Here is a 24,504-nt window from a genome sequence, read left to right on the forward strand (position 1 = left end):
GGGACTACAAAGTCCCACTTACTGCACTGCAAGAGGTTAGAAACCAGGCCAATGTCATGTCCCTTACATTCTTCGGTGTCAGAGGAAAGCTTCGTAGAAACAAAAGGAAACTGTGGACTATAGTCCTAGCTCTCAAAGTGGCCTTAGGTATACTCTGTTCCTCAATATTTTATCTCATAAAACGGTTGAACTGAATCTGAATCTAATCATGCCTTTGAAGAAAACTCCTACTTAATCAGCAATAGAAGGAACAGAGGAACAATTTAAATAACACTACAAGGAATCAAACGGACAAATCTAAAACATAGTACATTCTAAAGAACTGGCCCATTCTCTTTAACAAATCAATGATATAAAGAAATGATTAAAAGAAACTTAAAAGACATAACCACATGCAGTATGTAAAACCTATTTAGATCTTAATTTGAACAACTAACTATAAAAAGATATTTTTAGGCAATTAGAGAAATTTGAATATGGCCTAGGTGTAAAGTATCCTATATAATAAAGAGGTAATATGCAAATTGACCATCACCCCTCACACATGATGGCCACCACAAGATGGCCAGTAGGGGAGGGCAGTTGTGGGTGACCAGACTGGCAGGGGAGGGCAGTTAGGGGCGACCAGGCCAGCAGGGGAGAGCAATTGGAGGGGGTGGGGACCAGGCCAGCAGGGGAGGACAGTTAGGGGCGACCAGGCCAGCAGGGGAGGGCAGTTGGGGGGGACTGAGCCTGCAGGGGAGGGCAGTTGGGGGCTATCGGGCCGGCAGGGGAGCAGTTAGGTGTCGATCAGGCTGGCAGGGGAGTGGTTAGGGGCAATCAGACAGGCAGGCAGGCAAGCAGTTGGGAGCCAGCTGTCACAGATTGTGAGAGGGATTCCAGATTGGAGAGGGTGCAGACTGGGCTGAGGGACACCCACCGCCACAGTGCACTAATTTCGTGCACCAGGCCTCTAATACCTAATAATTTATCTTAATTTTGTTAGGTGTGATACTAACAATGTGGATATAAGAAAAGTCCTTATGTTTTAGAAGTGTATACCTAACATAGGACTGAAATGACATGATGTCTAGGAGTTGATTTAAAATACTTCACCAGAAGAAGGAAGGAAGGAGATAGAGCAAGCTTGGTAAATCTTGATAATTGCCAAATATAAGTGTTAGGTATTATTCCCCAACTTTGTGTATGTTTAAATTTTTCATAATAAAAAGCTGGTGTTTTTTTTTTAAAGCCTGCCTACTACTCTGAAGACCAGAGAGGTGAGCGAATGTACCACCACCAGAGACATTAATTATGTACCTACTATGGGCAAGTACTGTGCTAGGCCCATAGGATATAAAGAGGTAGACACAGTCCCCTGTTCCAAGCATTCTGGGAGATAACATATCCTTACCTTGACTGAATGTAAGGAGTGAAGGAGAAAAGAAACAAAAAGACCCCAAATTGAACCTGGAGTCAGAAAGACAGTGTTCCACTCACTCACCAGTTGGCAGGTGGGGTTGGGAAGCTCACTTGAGGTGGCAGGTCAAGTGGGGAGGGAAGAGGAGGAAATGTGGGGACAGAATCTGGTTTGAGGCAAGATAAGATGGAGGTGAGGCAGGAATACACAAGGAGGTGTAAGTGGATAATCAGAATCTATAGATAAAAAATGAGGCTTGCCGAAACCGGTTTGGCTCAGTGGATAGAGCGTCGGCCTGCGGACTGAAAGGTCCCCGGGTCGATTCCGGTCAAGGGCATGTACCTTGGTTGCGGGCACATCCCCAGTGGGAGATGTGCAGGAGGCAGCTGATTGATGTTTCTCTCTCACAGATGTTTCTAACTCTCTCTCTCTCTCCCTTCCTCTCTGTAAAAAAAAAAAAAAAATCAAAAAATGAGGCTCATGTAGATTGCACCAAAGAAGCAAGAGCTTCCTCTCAGAGTGGGAGAAGGGAAAAGCCTCAGACTTAGCGGATATCAACTACAGAGAAAGAAGAAGAGGAGCAGAAGAGGAACAGGGTGATGAGGAAGAGATGAGCAAACACATCTTTCCATTTTACAGACTGAGGAAGCTGAGGCTGGCAACGAGGTTGTAAACCTCAGCCAAAGCTTCCAGGGGACAAGTGCTGCCTGTACCTGCGTAGCTGGGGCAAGTACCGGAGGCAGAGCTCTCGGAGGCTCAAAAAGCTGCTACTTGTCGATCTGCTTCTACATTGACGTCCTGGGAAGGCATCAGGGCTGGGGACCTGGTGTGGGGGCTCCTGGGAACCCTCATCCTGAAGCCAGTACAATGCCTTGAGCTGCTCCAGTCTCTTCTGGGTCTCCAGCAGCCTCCGCTTCTTGATGCCTCTCTCGAGCTGGAATGAGACCTTTTTTCGCCTCACGTTCCTCTCTGCTGCCCGAAGAGCTCGTCTCCGCAGGAGCTGAAGTGGCACCGCCCTCTTCTGGCTTCTGACCAGTGAGGACGATTGAGTCTCAGGATATGTCTGAAGCCAAGAATCAGTGGGCACAGAGGCCTCAAGTTCTTTCTCTGCTATATGGTCTTGCTGCTGCTGCTGCTGTTGCAAGCTGGCCAGCCAGGTCTCTTCTCTGAGCAGCCACTGCTGGTCTGGAAACCAAAAACATCCTGAGAGAAGGTTAGCACCTCCCTCCCTGCAGGTGGCTGCCTGGGCTCAGACACCTCCGGCCATGGCTGGACCTGTACACAGTGAAAGAGCTGGCCAGGGTGGCATCCCCCTACCACTGGGCAAGGGAATGAAGCCCCAGGCCTCGGCACAGTGGGGGGTACGTGGCAGGGTAGGCAGCAGAGCAGAGACAAATGTGCGCATGAGAAACAGTGAGCAGAGGTTCATTACTCAGGGGCAATAGGAAGCTGCTTCCTTGTTCTTTCTTGCTTCCAGCCCCTTGTCAGAACCTCAGGACTGTAAAACAGAGGAGAGAACGCCTAATGCCAAAGATTCCATCGTATCACAAAGAAAACCAAGGCGAGAATACAGAAGGCTGGGGAAGCGTGAAAATGAAGAGGCTGGAAGATGAAGCAGACATTGTGAGCAGCGGGCACCTACCTTCTTTAATCTGCCAGCTGATGGGTGCCTGCTCGAATTCCAGGTCCTGGTTGGCTCTAATCTGCTGCGCTAGGATTCGCTGCCTCGAATCCTGCTGTTGAATCTCGGCCCTTTGAGGCGTCTCTCCAGCCCTGGGTAGCTGTTCCTCGTCACTCTGCTCCCCCAGCACTTTCCTGTCACAGAGGGGCCGAGGTTACCCAGGGAAATGCAAACCCAGTTCAGTCGCAGCGAAGCCTCTCTCAGAGAGCCCTGAATTCAACTGGGCAGAGAGGCTTTGGACTTCTGGCAACTTGGGCCTCCCAGGCGTGGTGTCACAGGCAGCTCATGATGTCACAGTGCAGGATGGAGAACAGTCCTTAGACTAGTATATTCTTAGGTTGTGGGTTTAGCAGAAACACAAATGCATTTTGGTTAAGGAAAACAACCAGGAACATAAAGCAGCTTTCACACAAACAAATAAACCAACAAAACCCTGGAACATCTTAGCTAAATCAAGAAATTTTGTCCTTTAAAAAAAAAGTTTTCTGCTGGAAACAAAGTGGAGCAGAAGCCCAGAGCCACTGTAGGAACGGAGGGTGTCGCACATGTGCAGACTACAGCGGCCCCTCTGCTCCCTGGAGGAGACCCTGGTCCAGAGGAGGGGATGCACACGCACCGCCTGTGAGAGCCAGCGCTGGAGGAGCTCCCGAGTGTGAGGCTGTAGCATGCATTTCAGGGACAGATGCAGAAGCGTTTTCTGGTGAAACTGTCTGGGATTTGTTTAGGTCCAGTGAGCGGGTATATAAATGAAACAAGATTAGCTATGAGTTGATGTTTGTAGTGTATTTGGCATTTTCCAGAATACAAAGTTTAAAAAGAATTCTAGATCACAGTCATACCACCAGGTTCCTATGTGAACATGGATGAGCGAGAGCCTTCCCCTGAAAACGGACAGCTTCGCCTGCATGCTAACTCTGCCCAGGTTATACACTGCCTTCTAGAGAGGACCTCATGTGCTGTTTCTGCAGGGTCACTCCGTCCCTGTCATTCTGGGTAACTGCATGGGCGCTCCAGGTTGGCAGTGAGAAGGATCAGGATCCTAGAGGCTCACAAAAGCGCCTGAATCCAGCCTCCCACAGCGCTCCTGCCAGCCCCAGGTTGCCAGGACCTGGCACTGGAACCAGCTCTCAGTCCGAGCAGTGTGCTCTAAAGCAGTGGTTCTCAACCTTCCTAATGCCGCGACCCTTTAATACAGTTCCTCATGTTGTGGTGACCCCCAATTTCATTGTTACAAATTGAACATAATTAAAGCATAGTGATTAATCACAAAAACAATATGTAATTATATATATGTTTTCCGATGGTCTTAGGCGACCCCTGTGAAAGGGTCGTTCGACCCCCAAAGGGGTCGCGACCCACAGGTTGAGAACCGCTGCTCTCAGGAGATTTACATTTCATAGGCCAGAATGAAACCACGGAGGCTTTTGAAGCAGAGGGTTATAGCCTGTGAGGCAGGTTGGGTTTTTTGTGAGGGAAGTGTCACAGGATCACAGTCGGACCACTCAGATGTATGGTCCAGGCTGCTTCTGCGCCGCCCTGGCAGAGTCGAGTCACTGCAGCAGAGACTGTAGGTCCTATAAAGCCCAAGATACTACCTGGCCCTTAACAGATCATTTGCTGCCTCTCGCTTAGAGGAATTAATATCCCTTAATATAGGTCTAGGAGGACAATGAATGATGGATGGGAGGGAGAGTGATTAGGCGGATGAGAAGTGCGTAGTAGACGCTGACACACCAGCAGTGTCTTCTCTGTGAAGGACTCTGTGAGGTCGCTCGATGTACTATAGGTCCAAGGATTAGGACAGGCCCTGACACTTGAGCAGGTGCACTATGGGGAAGACTGGCACTGCTGCTGTGGGCAAAAGGCCAAATACACATAGTGGAGTGTACATAAAAGAGAAAGAAACTCTTTGATGCATGTGAGGCAAAAGGCTAGGGATAGTGATTGGAATAAAAAACTAGTTAATGCCACAGGAATGGAAAACATTTTTTACACGTGTCATGCCTGCACTACTGCTCCAAAATCTGTCTGACCACAGAGCTGAATTCCAACATAAGCCCATCTGAGGGTCTCAGACAAACTCAGCTAAGATCCAGACCATCAGATGCCCGGGGCAGGAAGGGGATCTTTATTCTGAATTCCCTGAGAGCATTTAGCTTCCTTCCCTGCCATCTCAAACCCTGACTGCAATTTCCTTCTCCCTAGAGGTACGCTCCCTCTAGCCCTCCTCCTGGAAAGTGGCAGCTGCTAATAACCCAATAGTTTCCTTCACAGCAGCATCAGGCCTATGAGGCGGGCAGGCTAAGAAGATCACTGCAGACATGCGTATTCACCCAAGATGCCACCTGCCATCAGGCTGAAAATGGCTCCCCTGCTAAGTACGTCAGCCAAAAAGCAAGTGAAAAAGAAAATACCAACCTTATGCTACATATCTGGGTTGATTACCAAGGGCAAGCTTTCAGGTACCTGCCAGCCAAGGACCTCTGTCTCTCTCAGATGACTGCCCTTCATCTTGGGTGGCTCCTGCCTCCCCCAGCTGCTGCCTGGTGCCCTTCTGGCCGCCTTGAGTCTGACAGCTTCTGCAGCAGAATGCAGCAGCGTCTGCTCACTAATGCAGCAGTAGTGGTAGCAGCAATGACAGTGTCTCCCCGGCCCTGGGCACTTAAGGTTAAGTCCCCAAAATTCCAAATGGGAAACTGCAAAGAACAGTTTCAAGGACAAACCCCTCTCGGGTCCAGATCACTGCTGCAAGAGGAAAGGAGGCAGACTGGCAATTTCCCCTGGAGTCAGAGGCTTACAGAGAAAGGCTCTGCAACTCTCTGGAGTCAGCTCCGGCTGTGCAGGCTCCCCACGGGTACTCCTCCAGAGAGAAAGGGGAGGGAAAGAAAGCCTAGGACAAGGAGAGGCTTGGGAGCCAACCCCACCCAAAAGCAGAGGAAAGACTGTCATGGAGATGCAGCCACACACCACTGGGAACCCAGCTGACAACAGGCAGTTTTCTCCACTCTCATGGGTTCTCTCCCCAGTCCCTCTGCCCAATCACAGGCCAGAGCCCCACACACCCAGCCTCAACCAGGTCTGGCACAGGATGCTGGCTACGGCAGCTGGGCAGGACCAGCTCAGCCCACAGGCTCCTAGAGCTGGTGCTGAAGCGTGGAGGCAGCAAGTGGGAAGCCTTGACTCGCCAATCTCTCTCTGTCCTCTCTAAATGAAAAGGTGCCTTCTCAGTTTTACTGAAAGGTCATGTCAGTGCCCGTGGAGTTAGAGAGCCCAAGAAGGCCGTAAAAGGACAGGAGACCAGTGTTCTCTGGTCAGCTGGGTGAGATGGGGACAGGAAAGCGAAAGGGAAGCTGCATTCCTGGACAGCTCCCCACAAGAACCTCCCACTGGGGAGCTGTAGCTGTGGGAGGTCAGGTACTTGGCAGAGCACTCCACGTGTTCTAGCTCTTTTCATCCTACTTCAAGGGTCCCTGGGAGAGAGATGGTAGTACCCTTACTTAGAGGAGCAAATAGACTCAGAGACTTGCTGAAGGTCACAAAGCTTTTCCATCATCGCCAGGAAGCAAAGCAGCTTTATCCAACCCCATCATCCTCACTCTTTAAGGTGCAGAGCCATTCTCTGTAAGCCTCTGAACTCTGGGAAAAACAGATCGTAGTGCATCTTTCCAACGGAAATCTTACCTAAACAAGGCCTCCTTTCATGGACTCATTACAAAAAGGGAGGGCCACTCTGACTAAGCAAGAGCCTCAGCCTCAGTCCTGGGTCCATCTTGGCCTTGAGGCACTTGACCCTCCCCCACCTTACCAGTCCCCCCATTGAACCCTCAGTTCCTCCTTAGACTCTGGTTAATCCTTTGGCCCTCAGCAGCCCCGCCGTGAGGATGTGCATGCTTCACATACCTGCACCAGTGCACCCCCACTCCTGATCCAACATCCCTCACTACAAGGTCTGACTTAGTACTACCTTCAGCTACCACTGCATTCACCTGGCCTGAGGAAAGAGCAGCTGGGTCCCCGTGAAGGAACCAAGGGACCAAGTGCCATCAGAACCCTTCCAGGAGCCCTGTGCTCATGGGGCTGGACAGCACCTGACACCGGCATTCTCACAGGCACCGAATCTCCTGCTGACATTTCTAAAGGAAGTCCCCAAGGCAGCAGCCACTTTGGCTATGGGAACAGAAGGATACCACTGTTCCCAGTGCCAAATCCACAGGTGTCTAGATCCAGAAGGAAATTCTATGAAGAAATGGGTGGAAAATGACTATGAAGAAGAAAAGTAGTTGCCACCAATCACACACAAAACTCTGGCTCCATGGTTCAGTTACAATGCTGGTGAAGTGGACGGGACAGGGCAGAACCCCAAGATGTTTTCACATTGCTTCTGGAGGCCCTGCCCTGCTATGCAGTTCTGGACTCTTGGCAAAGAGGAAAAAAAGGAGTCTCAGTCCCACAATGTCTTTAAAAACTCAGAGAAAGCCATAGTCCTGGGAGCTATATGACACACCCGCGAGCTCCCACACAGGCAGCATGGAAGATAAAGAGGTTTACAGGGAGGTAAGTTCGGAAGCTGTATCAACGCTACCTACAAACATCACATTTAAATCTTGTTGACAGAGGAAAGTGGGATAGGAAACAACACATGTCATACCTTTCAGTGATGAAGAAAGCTGGAACATCAAAGAGGAAATAAATGAGGGCCAAGACCACTTCCCTGCCAACTATCAGCCAAGCAGCTAGCTCAGCATCTTCAGATCACATTCCAAGTTGGTGCAGAACAGGCTTCATTCAGACCTTGGCTGCTTACCCTCATCTCCTCCCAGCTCCATGTTGTAATGGACTAAGGAGAAAAACTCGTAGGTTACACAGCAGAATGAGCAGCTGATTCTCACCTTTTCTTCCCAAGCAGAGAGCAGAGTCCCAACCTGGAGGCAGTGACATCTCCATCCAAGTTCAGCCACTCCAAAGAGCCACTACCACCAACAGCTTCTCCAACCTGGGAACAGGAAGAAAGCACAGCAAGACTGCAGTCATCAACCCTCCCACCCTCCCAAGAGGACCAAACAAAGCTCAAGCTCCTTCCTCAGAAAGGAGAAAGCGGGAGGCCAGCAGCCACACCGAAAGCACAGCATGCTGACCTGCCTTCTCTGCCGAAGGACAGCGGCCTCTGCTGGGTGGTTGAATCGGAATGTCTGTGCCTTCCCCAGGGTTATGACTGCTCCTGTGGCATGGAGGCAGATGAGAATTCAATCAACAGTTCCTGTTCAGAGTATACACTACATGCAGGGCACTGTTCTGGGAGATGAAGGTCCTAACCTCAACAAGTGGATAATTCAGCTGAGCCAATAAATATATATATATTCACTGGATACTGCACAGCACATGCATCAAACTAAGGAGATGAAGAGGAAGAGTGTGGTACTCAAAGGTGAAGCAAGATGTGTTCCAGGTGTAGTAGTCAGGGAATACTTCATGGAAGAGGGGGAACGTAAGCTCAGCCTCAAAGGACAGACAGAACTTAAACAGGTGAATAACAATAGTAATAGTGACAGTAAAAATGATAATGAGTGGTTACTAAATGCCAAGAACACTGTTAAGAACAACATTACATGAATTAGCTCATTTAATCTTCACACTTCCTGCTATTCAATCCTATTCTTATCCCCATTTTACATGAGGAAATTGAAGCTCAGAGACTTTCCCAAGGACACAGAGCTCACAAACACAGGGACGAATTTCAGATTTATTCTCCATTCTGGGGCCCAAGAATTGGGGCTTCTTCATGCACGCGAAGAAGACTGTATTAGGAAACCTTCCGATCTCTGGCTGCAGGGACTGCTTCAGTGAGTTCTGAGTCCAGCCCATGAGAATGGAGCCGGTCCATCACTCATTCTGGCATAAACAGGGCTGCAGACAGTCCTACCTTGGGTCAGACGGCAGGAGGCAGTGACCTCCCGGCCATTGACTAGGCAACGGGCCCCCTGGGCAGGCCGCAGAACGACAACCCCACAGGCGCTGGTGATAGTGCAGTGGTCCCTCTCGATCCATTGACCCTGCAGGATGGTCCCTCTCGATCCATTGACCCTGCAGGACTACAGAAGAGGTGGGGGTCACCCGGATGGAGGCATGGCCCAGGGAAACACCTCCTCCATTCTTCCCATGAGATCAGAATCCACATCTGGAAGATCTCAAATCACGACAAGAGAGGAAGAGCCATCACCTGAAACCTCTTAGACCTGGATCCTCCCACATGTGGGCCCCCTCCTATCATGTCCCAGCCATAGAGCTGCAGTCCCACAGCCTAGCAGCAAAAGGAGCAGCCCCTTAGGACCTCAAAGATCCTTTCCCCTCAGAGCACCATCGGTTCCTCTGCAGAAACCTGTCAGGCATGAGTACCTGCCACAAAGTGTCAGACCATATGCTCTGTCACTTACCAATATCCTGTTCCTGCTCTGAGTCAATCCTTCCTATTTTTGTTGTCCCCTCCTAAAGGGAAAAACAAAACCATTTAAATGAGAATAAAAAGGGACACAGCCCTGCCCCGAGAGGAGAGTCCACTTGTTTGAGTGTTATCACTGTCTTCCCACACCCATCCCAGCTTTTCCCACATCACTTCTCAACTTTGGTTCAGGCTGTTCTGACTGCTCTGCCCACTCACTCTGCAGCCAGAATGACCCTGAGAAGGTGGGGGCAAAAAATATGTAACAAAGCAGCACCGTATCTTTGCAAAGTCCAACAAGTGTTGGCAAACTCCTATAGCCTGAAGTTAGCGAATAGCCTTGGCCGTCCGAGATCTTTAGTCTGACGTTTAGTCTTTAGTGGGCACACAGGTATAGCTTTCTCCCAGGGGCTGAGGATCATGTGGTCCAGTCAGTCTCAGACACACAGGTGAATGGAAGCACAAGATTTTTACCTTCTTGGTCCGCAGATGAAGTTTAACAGACACCAGATTGTAAGAAGGATAAAGCACGAATAGGACAAAAGCACATCTAGAATCAAAAAAAAGGACTGGAAGAGAGTATAAGAGAGGAGGGGAAACAGGAGTTAGTATAAATGAATCACAAGGTTAGTAGAAGACAAGGCCTTTGGCCTTTGATTATGACAATTCAGACCACAAAGCTTTGTTGAGGAAGGCAGCAAATGGCAAAGAGATGCTGAGTTTAGATACATATTCGTCGTGCGCCGACGAACCATTCGCTATGCCCTAGGCACTGCGCTGAGTGCTTTACAGGCATCTCTTATTCAATCCTTTAACCCAAAATGTAGGTATTATCCCCTGTTTATAGACAAGGAATCTGAAGCTGATGGGGTATAAGTTGCCCAGGGAACCCATAAACTGAATAGGAGAGCTCTGGCTGGAATTCCGTGCTTTTCCAACCTCAGCCTACCACCGCTCCAGGAGCTGAGGCTTCACTGTTCTCAGCCAGAGGGGTGGTCCCTGCAGCTCCTCCAAAAGAGCTTGTGAGAAGGAGGACTCCAGAAGTGATGAATGATGCTCTGCGCCTCCCTCTACAAGCACACCCACAAACAGCCAGGGCCCAGACTTTTCTGCTCAGCCACTGAGGATCACACAAGCCAATGGACACTGGCTTCCCAGCATGCCAAACAGAATCAAGAGAAAGAGGTCAAGACCCCTCTTGTGGGCTCAGGATCACCCTGACGAGGAGGCACATTCCACCCCAACGGATGAAAGCCACAGCACATCACCACTTCTAGACCTGCAGGGCAGTAACAACCAGAAAATGTGATGGCATGTGTTTAACAGGATTGAACCGGAGCCTGTGCTTGCTGCCCCTCTGCCTCCTTACCCAGGGGCCATTAGCAGCACAAAGGCACATACGTGGGAAGTCCAGGATATCAGTAACCTGTGCTCTATGCAGCCTTCCCTCGGCCCCCTTCCACCTGAGGTTCCTCCTGAGGTGGCTCAAGGGAAAACAGCTCCCAGGGCATTGCTAGTGACTAGTCCCAGATCTGGAACCATGCCAGCAAAGCACAAAACAAACAAGAGAGAATCCTGATTACTGTTACATTCCCCAAACCAGGGTGTAAAGAAATGAAAAGGGGAAATGGGCACATACTATGCAGAAATGCCAGGATTAGCACTAACTGGAACCCCATGCCCTGGCTCACTGGAAACACACCTGGAGGGAGGGCCACCTGGGTGTGCACAGACTCAGCAGGACAACCAGCACCTCTACGTTCAGACGGGCAGTTGTGTCCTTTGACCCTCAGCTGTACCCCAAGCTCTACCACTTGACTTCCAACTTCAACTGCTCCTTCCACATGCAATCAATATATCAGATCAGTTCTACTCAAATACTGACCATTTTAATCCACCTGGTCTCTTCCAGACTTCCAGTCTCTCCCTGTGGCTCTGACTGAGAAGGATCCATAGCCTTTAGGATTTAGATTCTGCCTGAAGCATTTCACTGAGATCACTTGCACTCTCTGTACCATAAAATAAGCTACTTTAACTTTGTCTGAGAGGCCCAGTCTCTGACAACTCCCTCAGGGCGTATCCTAAGAACAGACTTTCTGCACATGATGAGCTCTGCTAACATCTCACCACCACATGCACTGCAGCATTAGGAGTCTAATTTCTCCAGGGATAACAGCAGCATTACACAAGCCCCATAAACTCTGTTCCTTTTCAATGTCTGCGGGGGACAATTATGAGAATGAATATTGGATTTTCAGTGAACACGGGGACTTTGACCATGTAAAGTATATTTTGTCTTCCATAGAGACTGTCCCACAGCAGGACATTTTTTATGAGGTCAGGATGTAAGACTATCTACCATGGGTCACTGACTCTCAAACTGCTTCATTTAGAAATGAGGATCTTGCCTCTAGGTGACAACGATCCAGGTGAGCAGGGTCCTTGTCGAAAGCCTTAACTTCATTGTATTTTCTCTGGGCGGCTGCATGTCATGCCCTGCCACCACTCCCCTCACCTCTTTAGACTCTCCCTTATGCTTCTCTAAGGTTCAGGTATCTACTTTCTCTCTCCTCTCTTCTTTCCCAAGTAAACCTAGTAATGGAGAATTGGGAGGCACATTTTATTGATTTGGGGGTTGAGTGACATGGGGAAGTATTGAAAGAAAACTGTTTCAAATCATGTGACTGCCCTGTTAGCCATCTGTGAGCAGCCTGCATTTGCACAGCTCAGGAGCACCAATGGTACTTTAAGGTTAGGATTTCACTTCCTCGCCTGCATTCGTGTGTTTCAGGAAGCCAGAAAAGGAATAAAGCAGCATCATTCTTATTTTAAAACCAGAGGCCCGGTGCACGAAATTCGTGCATGGGGAGTGGGGGGAGAGGGCGGGGTCCCCTCAGCCCGGCCTGCACCCTCTCGCAGTCTGGGACCCCTCGGGGGAGGTCCTCCTGCCAGCTAAGACCCGATTCCTCTCACAGTCTGGGGCTCTCATAGTCCAGGACCCATTGCTTCTTACTGCCCACCTACAGCAGAGGCGGGAGGCTTTTGCCACCACTGCTGCACTTGCCCAGCTTCTGGCTGAGTGGCGCTCCCACTGTGGGAACGCACTGACCACCAGGGGGCAGCTCCTGTATTGAGCATCTGCCCCCTGGTGGTCAGTGCGCATCATAGCGACTGGTCGCTCTGCTGGTCGTAATGCCATTTGGTCAATTTGCATATTAGGGTTTTATTATATAGGATGAGGAAATTAAGGTTCAGAGAACAAAAGTAAATTGTATAAAAGCAACAGTAGCAGCAACTACAAAAGAAAACTGATTGTTCTGATTTCCAGTTTCTGCTCCATTCATACAAAAGCCAAACAGGTCCCAACTGGCTGGCTAACCGTTTCCTGAATGCAAACCTGAAGTCGGCACTAGGACATCTGTCTCAATTCACAAATGCTTGGCTGCTTCCCCTGGCTTTTCCCTCCTTGATCTCTGGAGCCAGTAGCTCGGGAAGAGGGAATGCACCTGCCTACTCACCTTGAGGTGATAGAGAACGACACCTGTGCTGAGCACATCCTCCTCCAAGGCCATCAGGTGTGGCAGGCTGGACTCGATGACAACCCCAGCCCTCCTTCGGTTGATGTCCACTCTGTAATGCTCCATGAGGGCTTTCCACTCATTCCACTTCTGAGTCCAGTCTCTAGTCAGCTGGTCTATCTGCAGAGACAGAGGAGGTGGTCTCAGAGACTCAGCGCAGGAAGCAGGACTAAAGTTGAGGTGGCATCCTGGTCTGATCCCCCACCCCTCCCCGGGTATTACTTCCTTACTCTCCTCACTGCTACTGTTCAAAGCCCCACAGAGGCCCCTGCACCTCTTCTAGGAGATCTCTGTGTTTACAAGTTTTCTTCAAAAGCAAGTGCTACTTTCATAAATAGAAACTCATTATTTTTAAAGTTTTCTGCAACAGCATGTATTATTGTTATAATTGGGGACAAACAGTATAAATGTGATGTGTTAAATTGATGGAGATATTAGTCAGACATCTATATTCCCCTCTCCCCATGCCCTTCTATGTGAGCCATCCTGGGAGTCTTTTTGTGACCTAACACTTCTTTCTCAAGGAGCACCACCTCCACTTCCAATTTGAGTGTGTACGTGGCTCAAAGACCACAAAGAAGTCAACCCAGGGAGAATATATGAAACTGACCTGAAACACCACATAGTAATAAAGTAACAACAATAAAATCCTGAGGGCTTATTATGTATTAGGATCAGTTTTAAAAATAAATATACCAAGACTTAGAGGCCTTAGCACCATCTAGAGCAGAGGTCCTCAAACTTTTTAAACAGAGGGCCAGTTCACTGTCCCTCAGACATTCCACACATGCGCAACTGCAGGCCCAGGACGAGTCGGCTGCTAAGCAGGACAGGCAGCGGTGGCAAAAACACCAGGCGGGCCGGATAAATGTTTTCGGCGGGCCGCATGTGGCCCGCGGACCATAGTTTGAGGACCCCTGATCTAGAGAATGTAAACAAATAATATTGAATGCAGAGTCCTTTTTCCTTCGTATGGTGGAAATTCATGCCTAGGCAGGCAGCTTATCCTGGAAGTGGAAGAACCAAGGAACCTGAAAAAGACACCGAATTCACCTAAATACTTCTCTCATAAGTGCAATACTTAAGAAAAAATAAACTATGCCAAGTTTACATACAACTATTTTATGTCCCTACAAAAAATATTTTTAATCCCCGAGTTGAAGTTTGAAAATTACAGGGTAACCAAAGGCTGAGCTGGACTGGGACTTGGCAGAGGTGAACAGCAGGTTGCTCTGGCTTAGTTTGGCCAACCTGGCACCGAACCTGGAGGCACGGCTGAACACGCCCCCCTCTGGCCAGCTCGCTCACCAACTCCTCCACCGCCTAACATCACGGGATAGGCCAGCCCGTTGCAGATTCAAGCCCCCTTGAATTTTGCTGGCCTGCATAACACAAAACTACAAATAAGCCTGGAATGATTTTGACTCTTTATCTCTTATGTATAGAAATACAATATTTTCTGAATTAGGAAACATATGTCCCAGATTAGGACATATGTTTAAACAGAGAATTTCTGAGAAACTTCTGGATGTATGATATAGTCCTAAAGTTCAGTTTGGATAATAATATGTTGACATAGCCAGGATACTTTAATAACACATAGGATGATGTAATAGAATACTGGAAATTGAGACATTTGGTTGCAGGATCTAAATAGAACCTGTCATCAAATAATACCTGCCTTTTTTTTTTTCCTTTTAAGTGTCTCTGGGAATCACCACTTAATCTAATCACCCAAAATGTTTTGTCCGCCCTCACACAGGGTCATGACAGCAATCTCTTTTCTGGTTGTCTCTCTGCTTCCACGCTTCCCTCCCTTCAATCCATCCTACATACAACTGTCATAGTAATTTTCCTACTATACTTCCTCATTATCACCACCCTGGCTCACACCTCCCAAACTGGCCCTCACCTTAGTTCTGCCAACCTCTGCCAGAAGCACCCCCTCCAGACAGCTTAGCCTTCTTCACACTGTGTGCTTCCCCGGCCTCCCACACCTGTTCATCCTCCCAGTTCTATGGCTTTGCTTACCTTATCCCTCTCTCACCCCAAATTCCTTACCCCTTCTACCTACCTAACAAACTTTATCAATTCTTCCAGGTCAAGTTCAAGTTCTCTGAGTTCCAGCTCCAGCAATGTAATAGCTGCATTGAAAATCCCAAGCCATCATGGTTTTTTTCCTTCCCTAAGGTCTTTCCTCTAACAGTTACTACATTTAACCACTCTCTAAATGTGTTTCCAACTACACTGCAAGCCACTTGAAGGCAGGGATTACTTTGTATCTCTTGCAGCATCATGCAGAGCACCTATTTGGTGCTCAATGAGTACATGTTGGTTGGTTGATTTACTAACTGGAAAATAAATTTTATTTTCTAAGCTATTGTCACTATCCAAAGGGAGTTATGAATCTTTAAGAGAAAAAAACAAAGTCAGAAAGCTTGTCACCAGCCCTTCAGACACACAAATCCCCCATCCGAGGCCCAGTGAAGACAAAAATGATCTCTACACCAGACAGAACCTTACTGTGCTGCCGAGGGAACAGCCCGGGCCCAGGAATGATGGAGATCAGACCTCCTCCCAGGGTGAGGTAAAGCACAACGGGGTCCACCTCACACCCACCTTCAGTTCGTTCTGGAGAACCAGCTCCTTCAGATTCCCATCCTTCTCACTCAATGAACTGCAGTTTCTCTGCAGAGAGAAAGAGTTGTGTTTCATGGTCCCACCCTTACTCTTGTGAGGGGACATCAGATGCAGATAAGGGAAAGACTATAATTAAAATCAGAAATAAATCAGAAGCCTAAGTATTTGGGCTCAGATTGACACAAAAAGGTGAATTCAAGGAAATTTTTCTGGAGGGTCCCATTCCCCAAATCTGCCCACACACAGAATAAGAGCCATTCAGGCAAATGCCCTTGGACAACAGAGACGACAGAGTACGAGGATGTCCACTCCACCTGAAACTACACAGGGAACCAGAACAATCCCCATCCTGTTTCTGCACCTGCCTCTGCTCCACAGCTGTTACTTAATTGAGAACACAATGAAGCAGGACTGATTCCTGGGGAAGAAAAGGAGCTCTTGAATACACACAAGTTCGGATTGCCTGCATACCAGTTCGATGCTCAGAAGCACAGCTTTCAGTCTTCTGATCTCTTCCCTGAGTTCTCTGATCAACTTTACGTTTGCATCCTGAAACACAGAGAACTCAGTCACCACTGATTGATGTCCGGCCCTGAAAGCTATGAGATGCTTCATGCAATTAACTTGGATGAAGCAGATTACTCCTGGAAAGTACCTTCTGGGGTAGTCTCTTACAATGTGATCCCAGGAGTAAGAACTTGTTAGAAATACAAATTTTGTCTCTACCCAACATCTACTAAATCAGAAATTCTTGAGGGCTGGGGCCCAAGCTGTGGTTTAATATACCCTCCAGAATCTTCTGATACACACTAAAGTTTGAGAATCACTCTCCTAGAGCAGGAGGTCAGGCAGGTAACACAAATGCCAGGGCATTTCAGATAGTAGGTGCTAATCTTTCTGTATTGTAACCAAACTTAGTACCTGTTTAGTTACATTCTTTTTTTTTAATCCTCACCTAAAAATAAGTTTTGATTTTAGAGAAAGAGGAAGGAGGACAGAGACATAGGAGAGAGAGGGAAGGGGAGAGGGAGAGAGAGAGAGAGAGAAAACATCGATTAGTTGCTTCCTGTATGACTGGGGATTGAACCCACAACCTAGATATGTGCCCTGACCAGAATGGAACCTGCAACCTTTTGATGCACTGCAAGATGCTCCAACTGATCCACCTGGCCAGAGCTAATTACAATTACATTGCCTTTTAACATAGTCCACAGATGGGCTAGATCTGACTGGACACCAGTTTGTAATCACTGCTATGGAACTATTCACTGAAATTGCAAAGCAGATAAGGAATTTTTGGAATATTCTCATTATTATTCAGCTTTCAAAACTAATGAATTTATTATGTGCCTATTTTAGCCTGAAACAGAGACATAACTACCATTTGCATGCATCAACATCTAAGCATGTACTAGTATTAACATAAACTCAGAATAAAATTAGTAAATAAATAATTATTAAGTAAATAAATAATAAGAAAATAATCTTTCTTATAGTGACACTGGTACACCATGGATGTTAAGAATGGTCTTAGGGAAATATCTAAAATAAATTATTCACAAAAGGTTATAAATGAAGTCAGTAGAGATGAGAAGGGTGTTAACACTAGAAAAAAGAATTTCACTTCCTTATCATTCAGAGAACAAGTTTGGCAAGAGGAGAGATAGAGAGAAATACTTAAAAAGAATGACATCACACTGCTAAACTTGACTGGCTTTAAAAAAATGACATCAGCAAGAGGAATAACAAAAGGAGACTGTTATGTAAAGTATTAGAGGCCCGGTGCACAGATTCATGCACCAGTGGGGTCCCTACACCTGGCCTGCATCCTCTCACAATCCAGACTGCTCAGGGGATGTATGAGAGCTGGTTTCAGCCCGATCCCCACAGGCCAGTCCAAGGGACCCCACCAGTGCACGATCAGAGCTGGGGAGGAACCAAAGGAGGGTTCCAGGGTGTGTCCAGCCCGTCTCGCCCAGTCCCAATCAGGGTCAATTGGGGCCAGCCAGCTGGGAGGGACCATGAGAGATTGGCCAGCCAGGGAGAGACTGCGGGAGGGCTCCAGGACATGTCCGGCCTGTCTTGCCCAGTCCTGATAGGCCGGACCCCAGAAGCACGCTAACCTACTGGTCAGAGTGTCTGCCCTCTAGTGGTCAGTGCATTTCATAGCAACTGGTTGAATGGTCAAACAGTTGGACACTTAGCATATTAGGCTTTTATTATATAGGATAACAGACCAGGACTTCAGATGACGGTCTCACCTCATTCACCCGTGGCTTGTTGATGATGTTCTTGGCATTGGATGCATATCTCAGTGTGCTCATGGTTTCACTGTAGCTACTGTGTGCAGGAGACACAGCTAAGGTACAAGAAAGTTTAAAATCATGCCGAGCCCTCTGACCCAGCCCATAGCCACTTGCCTTGCTGTTACTGTCCATCTGTGTAAGAGACCCTTGATGAAATGGGTAGTCATGGCCCTTTCTCTGAGGCACAATACCAGTCCTAACCCAGAACCAGCCCCAGCTTCCTACTCACTGGCAACCATGATGGTTCTGGAGTTGCCTCCAAGGCTGTCCTTCAGCAGCCAGGTCAACACAGAGTCCCGGTATGGGATATAGGACTGCCTCCGAGAAGGTCCCCCTCCAATGCTGGTCCCAGAAGAGCTGGAAATCCCACTGTCACCGCCATTTCTGGTTACACTGCTAAGGCTCTGGCAGTTGCTGAATACTTGAGAGTTCTGGGCTTAAAATACAAAATAAAATAGGAAGAAAAAAAAATCCTGAAACAAATGCACTAAAAGAAAACAACACCTAGGGAGCACTTCCTAATCCCTTTCTGCATACAATAAGATGCTTTAAGTTTAAGTTCTAAATAAGACTTTGGATTCATGACATGCAGTATTTGAGTTACACAATTTTTTAGTCTCTCTTCTTTCTAAAATGAGAGTACAGAGATAATGGCCAACTTGTATTCTAAAACAACAGATAAATATCTATTTTTATGCCCCAAACCAGAAGGTAACTACATCAAAAAGAACCTTGTATCTGCCCCATTTTGACAAAATGAAAATACATGAGTTATTCTCCAAAGTCTCCCTCCCACTCTGATGATCCAGTCTATCAGCCAAATACCTAAGGTGGAGATGACAATTCCCAGAGTCACGAGAGACTTGTTGATATTGGCTCCTTCAGTGATCCGGTCCTTACAGTAACTGGGGTCTGCTCTTTCACTAAAACAGTCAATGAAAACAAAAACAAAGCACACAAGACAACAATATCCTTACAATATTGCTGAAGATACTATCCATTATGTTGTATATCACGTAAAAGACCCACATAATAAATTCCTTTTAGAATTCAATTCCAGAAAAAAAGTTACCATCTTGTAATGAACTAGTATTCTTCTGTTTCTCAGGCATTAAAAATCAAATAATTCATTATATTTCTGTTTTTATTTTGGCTGCCAAAGTACTTACAGCTACATGCAATACTCATAATAATTATATTGGCACTAGAGGCCCAGTACACGAATTTGTGCACAGGTAGGGTCCAGCTGGCTTGCCCCAATCAGGGCTGATTGGGGGCAGGGCCGGCTGGAGGGAGGGGCCACGGGCAGTTGGTGGGCCAGCCCCGCCCCTGATCTGGATGGGGGGGCTAAACAGGAGCAGGGCTAGCCAGGGGGAGGGGCCATGGGCAGTTGGCCAGCTGGCCCTGCCCCCTGCTCAAACTCCCCACTGAGGAAACAATTTGCATATTAGCCTTTTATTATATAGGACTAGAGGCCCAGTGTACAAATTCATGCACTGGTAGGGTCCAGCTAGCCCCAACTGGTGGATTGGGGCCGGGCCTGTCAGGAGAAGGAGACAGCGGGAGGTGAGCCGGCTGGCCTGCCCCAATCAGGGCCAGGCTGACTGGGGGGGAGGGGCCAGCTGGGGTGGGAGGTGGGCCCCACCCCTGATTGGGGTGAGGGGGCTAATTGGGGGTGGGGCTGGCCGTGGGGAGGGACTTTGGGCAGTGGGCCAGGTGAGTGGATAGTAGGCTGGTCGGCCCCACCTCCAGAAGGGGTGGGGGTGGCCAATTGGAAGCCAGCAGCCTGGGGGATGGGGCATGGGTGGTTGACTGGCCAGCCCTGCCCCTGATCAGAGTTGGGGGGCCAATCAGGGGAAGAACTGGATGGGGGGAGGGACTGCAATTGGTTGACCAATGGCCCCACCCCCATTGGGGTAAGGGGGCGATCAGGGGCAGGGCCTACTGTGGAGAGGGGCTGAGGGCCGATCAGGGTGGGGCGGGCCAATTGGGAACAAGGCCAGTCAGGGGGAAGGGCCACAGGGGGGTTGGCCAGCCATCCAGCCCTTGATCGGGGTGGGTGAGGCCAATGAGGGGCGGGGAGGCAGGGGAGGAGCCATGGGATGTTGGCTAGCTGGCCCCACCCCAGATCGGGCTGGTTCGCTGGTCGCAGTGGGTGTCATAGTGACCAGTCGTTATAGCATTACAGGCGCTGGCTTCATATAGATAGATAGATAGATAGCTTTTTGGTATAGTTACTTCCCCTCTGCCTTTATTGTTTTATTATTGTTTTACTAGAGGCCTGTTGCACGAAGAGATTTGTGCAATAGGCCTTCCTTTCCCCTGGCTGCTGGCACCGGTTTTCCTCCAGCACCCAGGCCTTAGCTCTGGCCGAGCTTCAGCCGGAGCTGGCTCCGGAGCCGTGAGGCTTTGCTGCTCCACCCCCAGGCCATCAGGCTTTGCTCCACCACTTGGAGCCTATGTATGCAAATTAGCCACCATCTTTGTTAGGTTAATTTGCATACTCTCCTGATTGGCTGGTTAGCGTAGCAAAGGTATAGTCAATTTACATGTTTGTCTATTATTAGGTAAGATTTCACACATTAATGGCTTTATGGTATCTGTGTCATTACTGCCAACTGTCTCAAATTCCTTTTTTAAATAAATGGGCAATAGTCAAAATTTATACTTCTGATTAATTGATAGAGTTCATTCCAGATAGCACTTAGTTGTTTTTGGGTTTTTTTTGCACTTAGTTTTTAAGGGAATGCTGCACCATATTAATTATTTAGCAGTTTTAAAATAAGAAAATTTCCTTATTCCATCTTACTTTTCAGGGACCACATTGTCCCCAAGACTTACTTTCTGGACATGCTTCATTCTAATACTTAAAAGACAGTGTCTTTTCCCCCATGCCACAATATTAAAAAATAAAACAAAACTTTTTTTAGTAATGTAGAGAGATGCACAAAATCAAAACTAAGTCAAAGGAAAAAAAGTATGTTTAGAGCAGCAGTTTTCAATTCTGGCTAGCACTGAGCGCTTTAGAAACTACCAATGCTTGAACTTCCCTGACCCCTCTAATATCCTGATTTATTTTGTCTAAGGTGCAGCCCAGGCATTGGGAATTTTAAAAGGTCCCAGGTGATTTTAATGGACAACTAGGATTGAGATCCCCTGACACAGAACTTTTCAGTTCCTAGAAGCTATAATTTCTTAACCTAGTATTCAAAGAATATGTTTCCTTTGTAATTTCCTCAGGATTGTTGAAATATGAAAAAGGTTAGAACAAGATTATTCCCTAAAAAATGAGCAAGAATAAGGTCATTGCCAAGGGAGTAATCCCCGTTGGCTTTGAAATCTAATTACCTGCCTGCAAGGTCCACAAGGTTGATCTTGCTAGCGACTTCAGAGGGAAGGTTATTCTCCAGGACCGCCTAAGGCAGAAAACACATTTAAACCTTGTCATTCGGAACAATGAGGTTTTTTTTTCCCCTTAGACATCCTCCTAACCAAGGTGATATTTTGGGTTTTTAGCCAACTTATTCCAAAAAATCTATATTCAAATATGCCAGATGAGATCTCAATATCTGGTAGATACAATCAGTAAGCTCTGGGTCCTCACTTCACTGAAAATATAAGCAAGACTTCTCCTGAAAAAAACTGGGCAAATCCCCCAAAAAGTCCTCTGAACACAATGTTCAGGGACACCAAGAATTTTAGAACAATTTACCAGGCAAATGCTCAGCTCTCCTCCAGGCTCCCTCTCACAGCAGGTTGGGCCCCTGCTGGAGGTTTGGTTTGTCTCTCTTGTTAGCCTGAGTCACATCAGGTTAACTGGCTACAGCAGCGACTTTCAACCTTTTTCATCTCATGGCACACAAACTAATTACTAAAATTATGTGGCACACCAAAAAATTTATTTTTTGCTGATCTCACAAAAAATTAGGTATAATTTTGATCCTTCACACTGGGTGGCTGTTGTGTCAGCTGTTCTCATTTTTCTTATTTGACATTCTAAGGGAAAAGAGGTCAGCACCCCTGACTAAATAGTCAGGTATTGCATATTTTAAAACTGTGCAGCACACCAGTGTGCTGCAGAACACGGGTTGGAAATCAATGGTCTAGGACAGTGGTCGGCAAACTGTGGCCCCTTGAGTGTGGCTCTTCCACAAAATACTACATGCGGGCGCGCACGTACAGTGCGATTGAAACTTCGTGGTCACACTCAAGGGGCCAAAGAGCCGCAGTTTGCCGACCACTGGCTAGGGCAAGCACTCTGCATCTTTATATTATGTTCAGGGGCATCCAGCCCTCAAGAGCAAAAGTACTTTTCCCTATTTTTCCCTCTTTAATTCAATATTTTTTGTTGTTTTGTTTTAATGTTGTATATCCATCACCAAAAATCCAGCTTTAAAATATTTCCCAATTTTCCTCAAGTGTGTTTGCAGTCAGTCTCCATTCCCATCCCCAGCCCTAGGCAACCACTCACCAACTTTCTGTTTTTATAAATTCGTCTTCTCAGGATATTTCATATAAATAGAATCATACACTATATGGCTTCTTTCACTGCATAATTATCTTAAGATTCATACATTTTGAGGTGTATATCAGTAGTTCATTTTTATTGCTGAGAAGTATTCCATTGCATGGTTTATCCATTCACCTCTTGATGGACATTTGGGTTGTTTTCAGTTTTGAACAATTAAAAATAAATTTTATAATTTATTACAAAATATATTTTATACAAGTACAAATATTAATATTTGTTTACAAGTCTTTGTATGGACATTTTTTGGTTTTGGGAAAAATACCTAGGAGTGGATCACATGGTAGGCATATGTTATATTTTTAAAGAAACTGTTTTTAAAAGTTACTGTACCACTTTCCATTCCCACCAGTAGTTAGTATATGAGAACTCCAGTTCCTATACACCTTGCCACTATTTAGAATAATCACTATTTTTAATTTTATCCATTTTAATAGATTTTTTAAAAATTGATTTCAGAGAGGTAAGGAGAGGGAGAGAGATAAAAACGACGAGAGAGAATCATTGATCAGATGATTCCTTGACAGGAATCAAACCTGGGACCCTTCAGTCCACAGCCGACGCTCTATCCACTGAGCCAAACCAGCTAGGACTAATTTTAGCCATTCTAAAAGGTGAGTAGTGATATATTATTTGGTTTCAATTTGCATCCTACAATAATTAATGATGTTGGGCATCTTTTCAAGTGCTTAATTACCATTTGTATATTTTCTTTAATGAAATGTTGGCTCCAAATTTTTACCATTGTTTTGAGTTGTTTTATTAAGTTTGGAGAGTTCTCTATATATCCTGGATACAAATACTTTATCATATATGTATGTTTTACAAACAAATTCTCCCAATCTGTGCCTTTTCTTTTTATTCTCTAACTAGTGTCATAACTAAAAACTTCACCTAATCAAAGATCACAAAAGTTCTCCCATGTTATCTTCCACAAGAGTAATATTTTCAGGTTTTACATTTATATCTATTATCCAGTTTGAGTTAATTTTTAAAGTACAAGGTATAGATCAAAGTTGTCTTCCTTTGTTTTCATTTTTTTAACATATGGATATACAATTGTCCTACCACTATTTGTTGAAAAGACTAGACATTCTCTATTGAATTGCCTTTGCCACTTGGTTAAAAAATCAGTTGCCTATATATGCGTACAGATGTTAAGTGCAGTATTCTTTAAATGTAAGGTCACATTGGTTGAGAATGTTGCTCAAATCTATATTCTTGCAAATTCCTGTCTAGTTGTTGCTACCAATTATTGAAAGTGGGGCACTGAAATCTCCAATTACTGTTACTGAATTGCCTATTTATTTTTCTTTTAAATTCTGTCAATTTTGGAGCACATACATTTAAAATTGTTGTATCTTCTTGATGAAATGTCTGTCTCTAATATTTGTCTTAAACTCTTTTTTTTTTTGTCTGACACTATTATAGTACTCTAACTCTTACAGTTACTATTTATGTGGTGTAATTTTTTCCATCTCATTACTTTCAACCTATCCCTTTCAATCTAAGGAGTGTTTCTTATAGACAGCATATAGTTGGATCTTGCTTTTACCTAGTTTGATCATTTGTATCCTCATCCATTCACACTTAATGTAATTATTGATGTGTTCAGAATTATAATTGTTTTTCTATTTATTTTCATGATGTATGACAATGTATACATATGATAAAAAACAATAAAGCATATTATTGTTTTATATAAAATTTTCTTTTAATGACATTAGAGGAAATGAGAAAGAATATATCACTCTATTTTAGCCTGAAAGATTTCCTTTAGTGTAAGATAGGCTGCTAGCAAGAATTCTGGGTGGGTTTGTGTGTGTGTGTGTGTGTGTGTGTGCGCATGCGTTTTCAATGTCGGAATGTCCTTATTTCATCTTCACTTTTGAAAGCTAGTTTTGCTGCATATATAAATTTTGGTTGACGGTTTTAA

The 24,504-nt window shown here is 46.2% G+C and overlaps 1 protein-coding gene across 1 annotated transcript in view; it reads right to left on the reverse strand.

Moving 5' to 3' along the window:
• STARD9 (StAR related lipid transfer domain containing 9) overlaps positions 1-24,504 on the reverse strand; it is a 109,102-nt gene that overhangs the window by 32,309 nt on the left and 52,289 nt on the right. The window contains exons 12-24 of the mRNA XM_015557524.1: positions 21,389-21,456; positions 18,866-18,963; positions 18,270-18,476; positions 17,996-18,093; positions 16,206-16,283; positions 15,714-15,782; positions 13,035-13,214; positions 9,512-9,563; positions 9,001-9,144; positions 8,216-8,298; positions 7,970-8,073; positions 3,042-3,214; positions 2,113-2,584 (exon numbers count right to left, since the gene is read on the reverse strand). Of these exons, the coding sequence (XP_015413010.1) occupies positions 2,113-2,584; positions 3,042-3,214; positions 7,970-8,073; positions 8,216-8,298; positions 9,001-9,144; positions 9,512-9,563; positions 13,035-13,214; positions 15,714-15,782; positions 16,206-16,283; positions 17,996-18,093; positions 18,270-18,476; positions 18,866-18,963; positions 21,389-21,456 (1,826 nt within the window). The remainder of the gene's footprint in view (positions 1-2,112; positions 2,585-3,041; positions 3,215-7,969; positions 8,074-8,215; positions 8,299-9,000; positions 9,145-9,511; positions 9,564-13,034; positions 13,215-15,713; positions 15,783-16,205; positions 16,284-17,995; positions 18,094-18,269; positions 18,477-18,865; positions 18,964-21,388; positions 21,457-24,504) is intronic.

This window comes from Myotis davidii, unplaced genomic scaffold (genome assembly GCF_000327345.1).
Source record: "Myotis davidii unplaced genomic scaffold, ASM32734v1 scaffold46, whole genome shotgun sequence".
In the NCBI taxonomy this organism is placed as follows: domain Eukaryota; kingdom Metazoa; phylum Chordata; class Mammalia; order Chiroptera; family Vespertilionidae; genus Myotis; species Myotis davidii.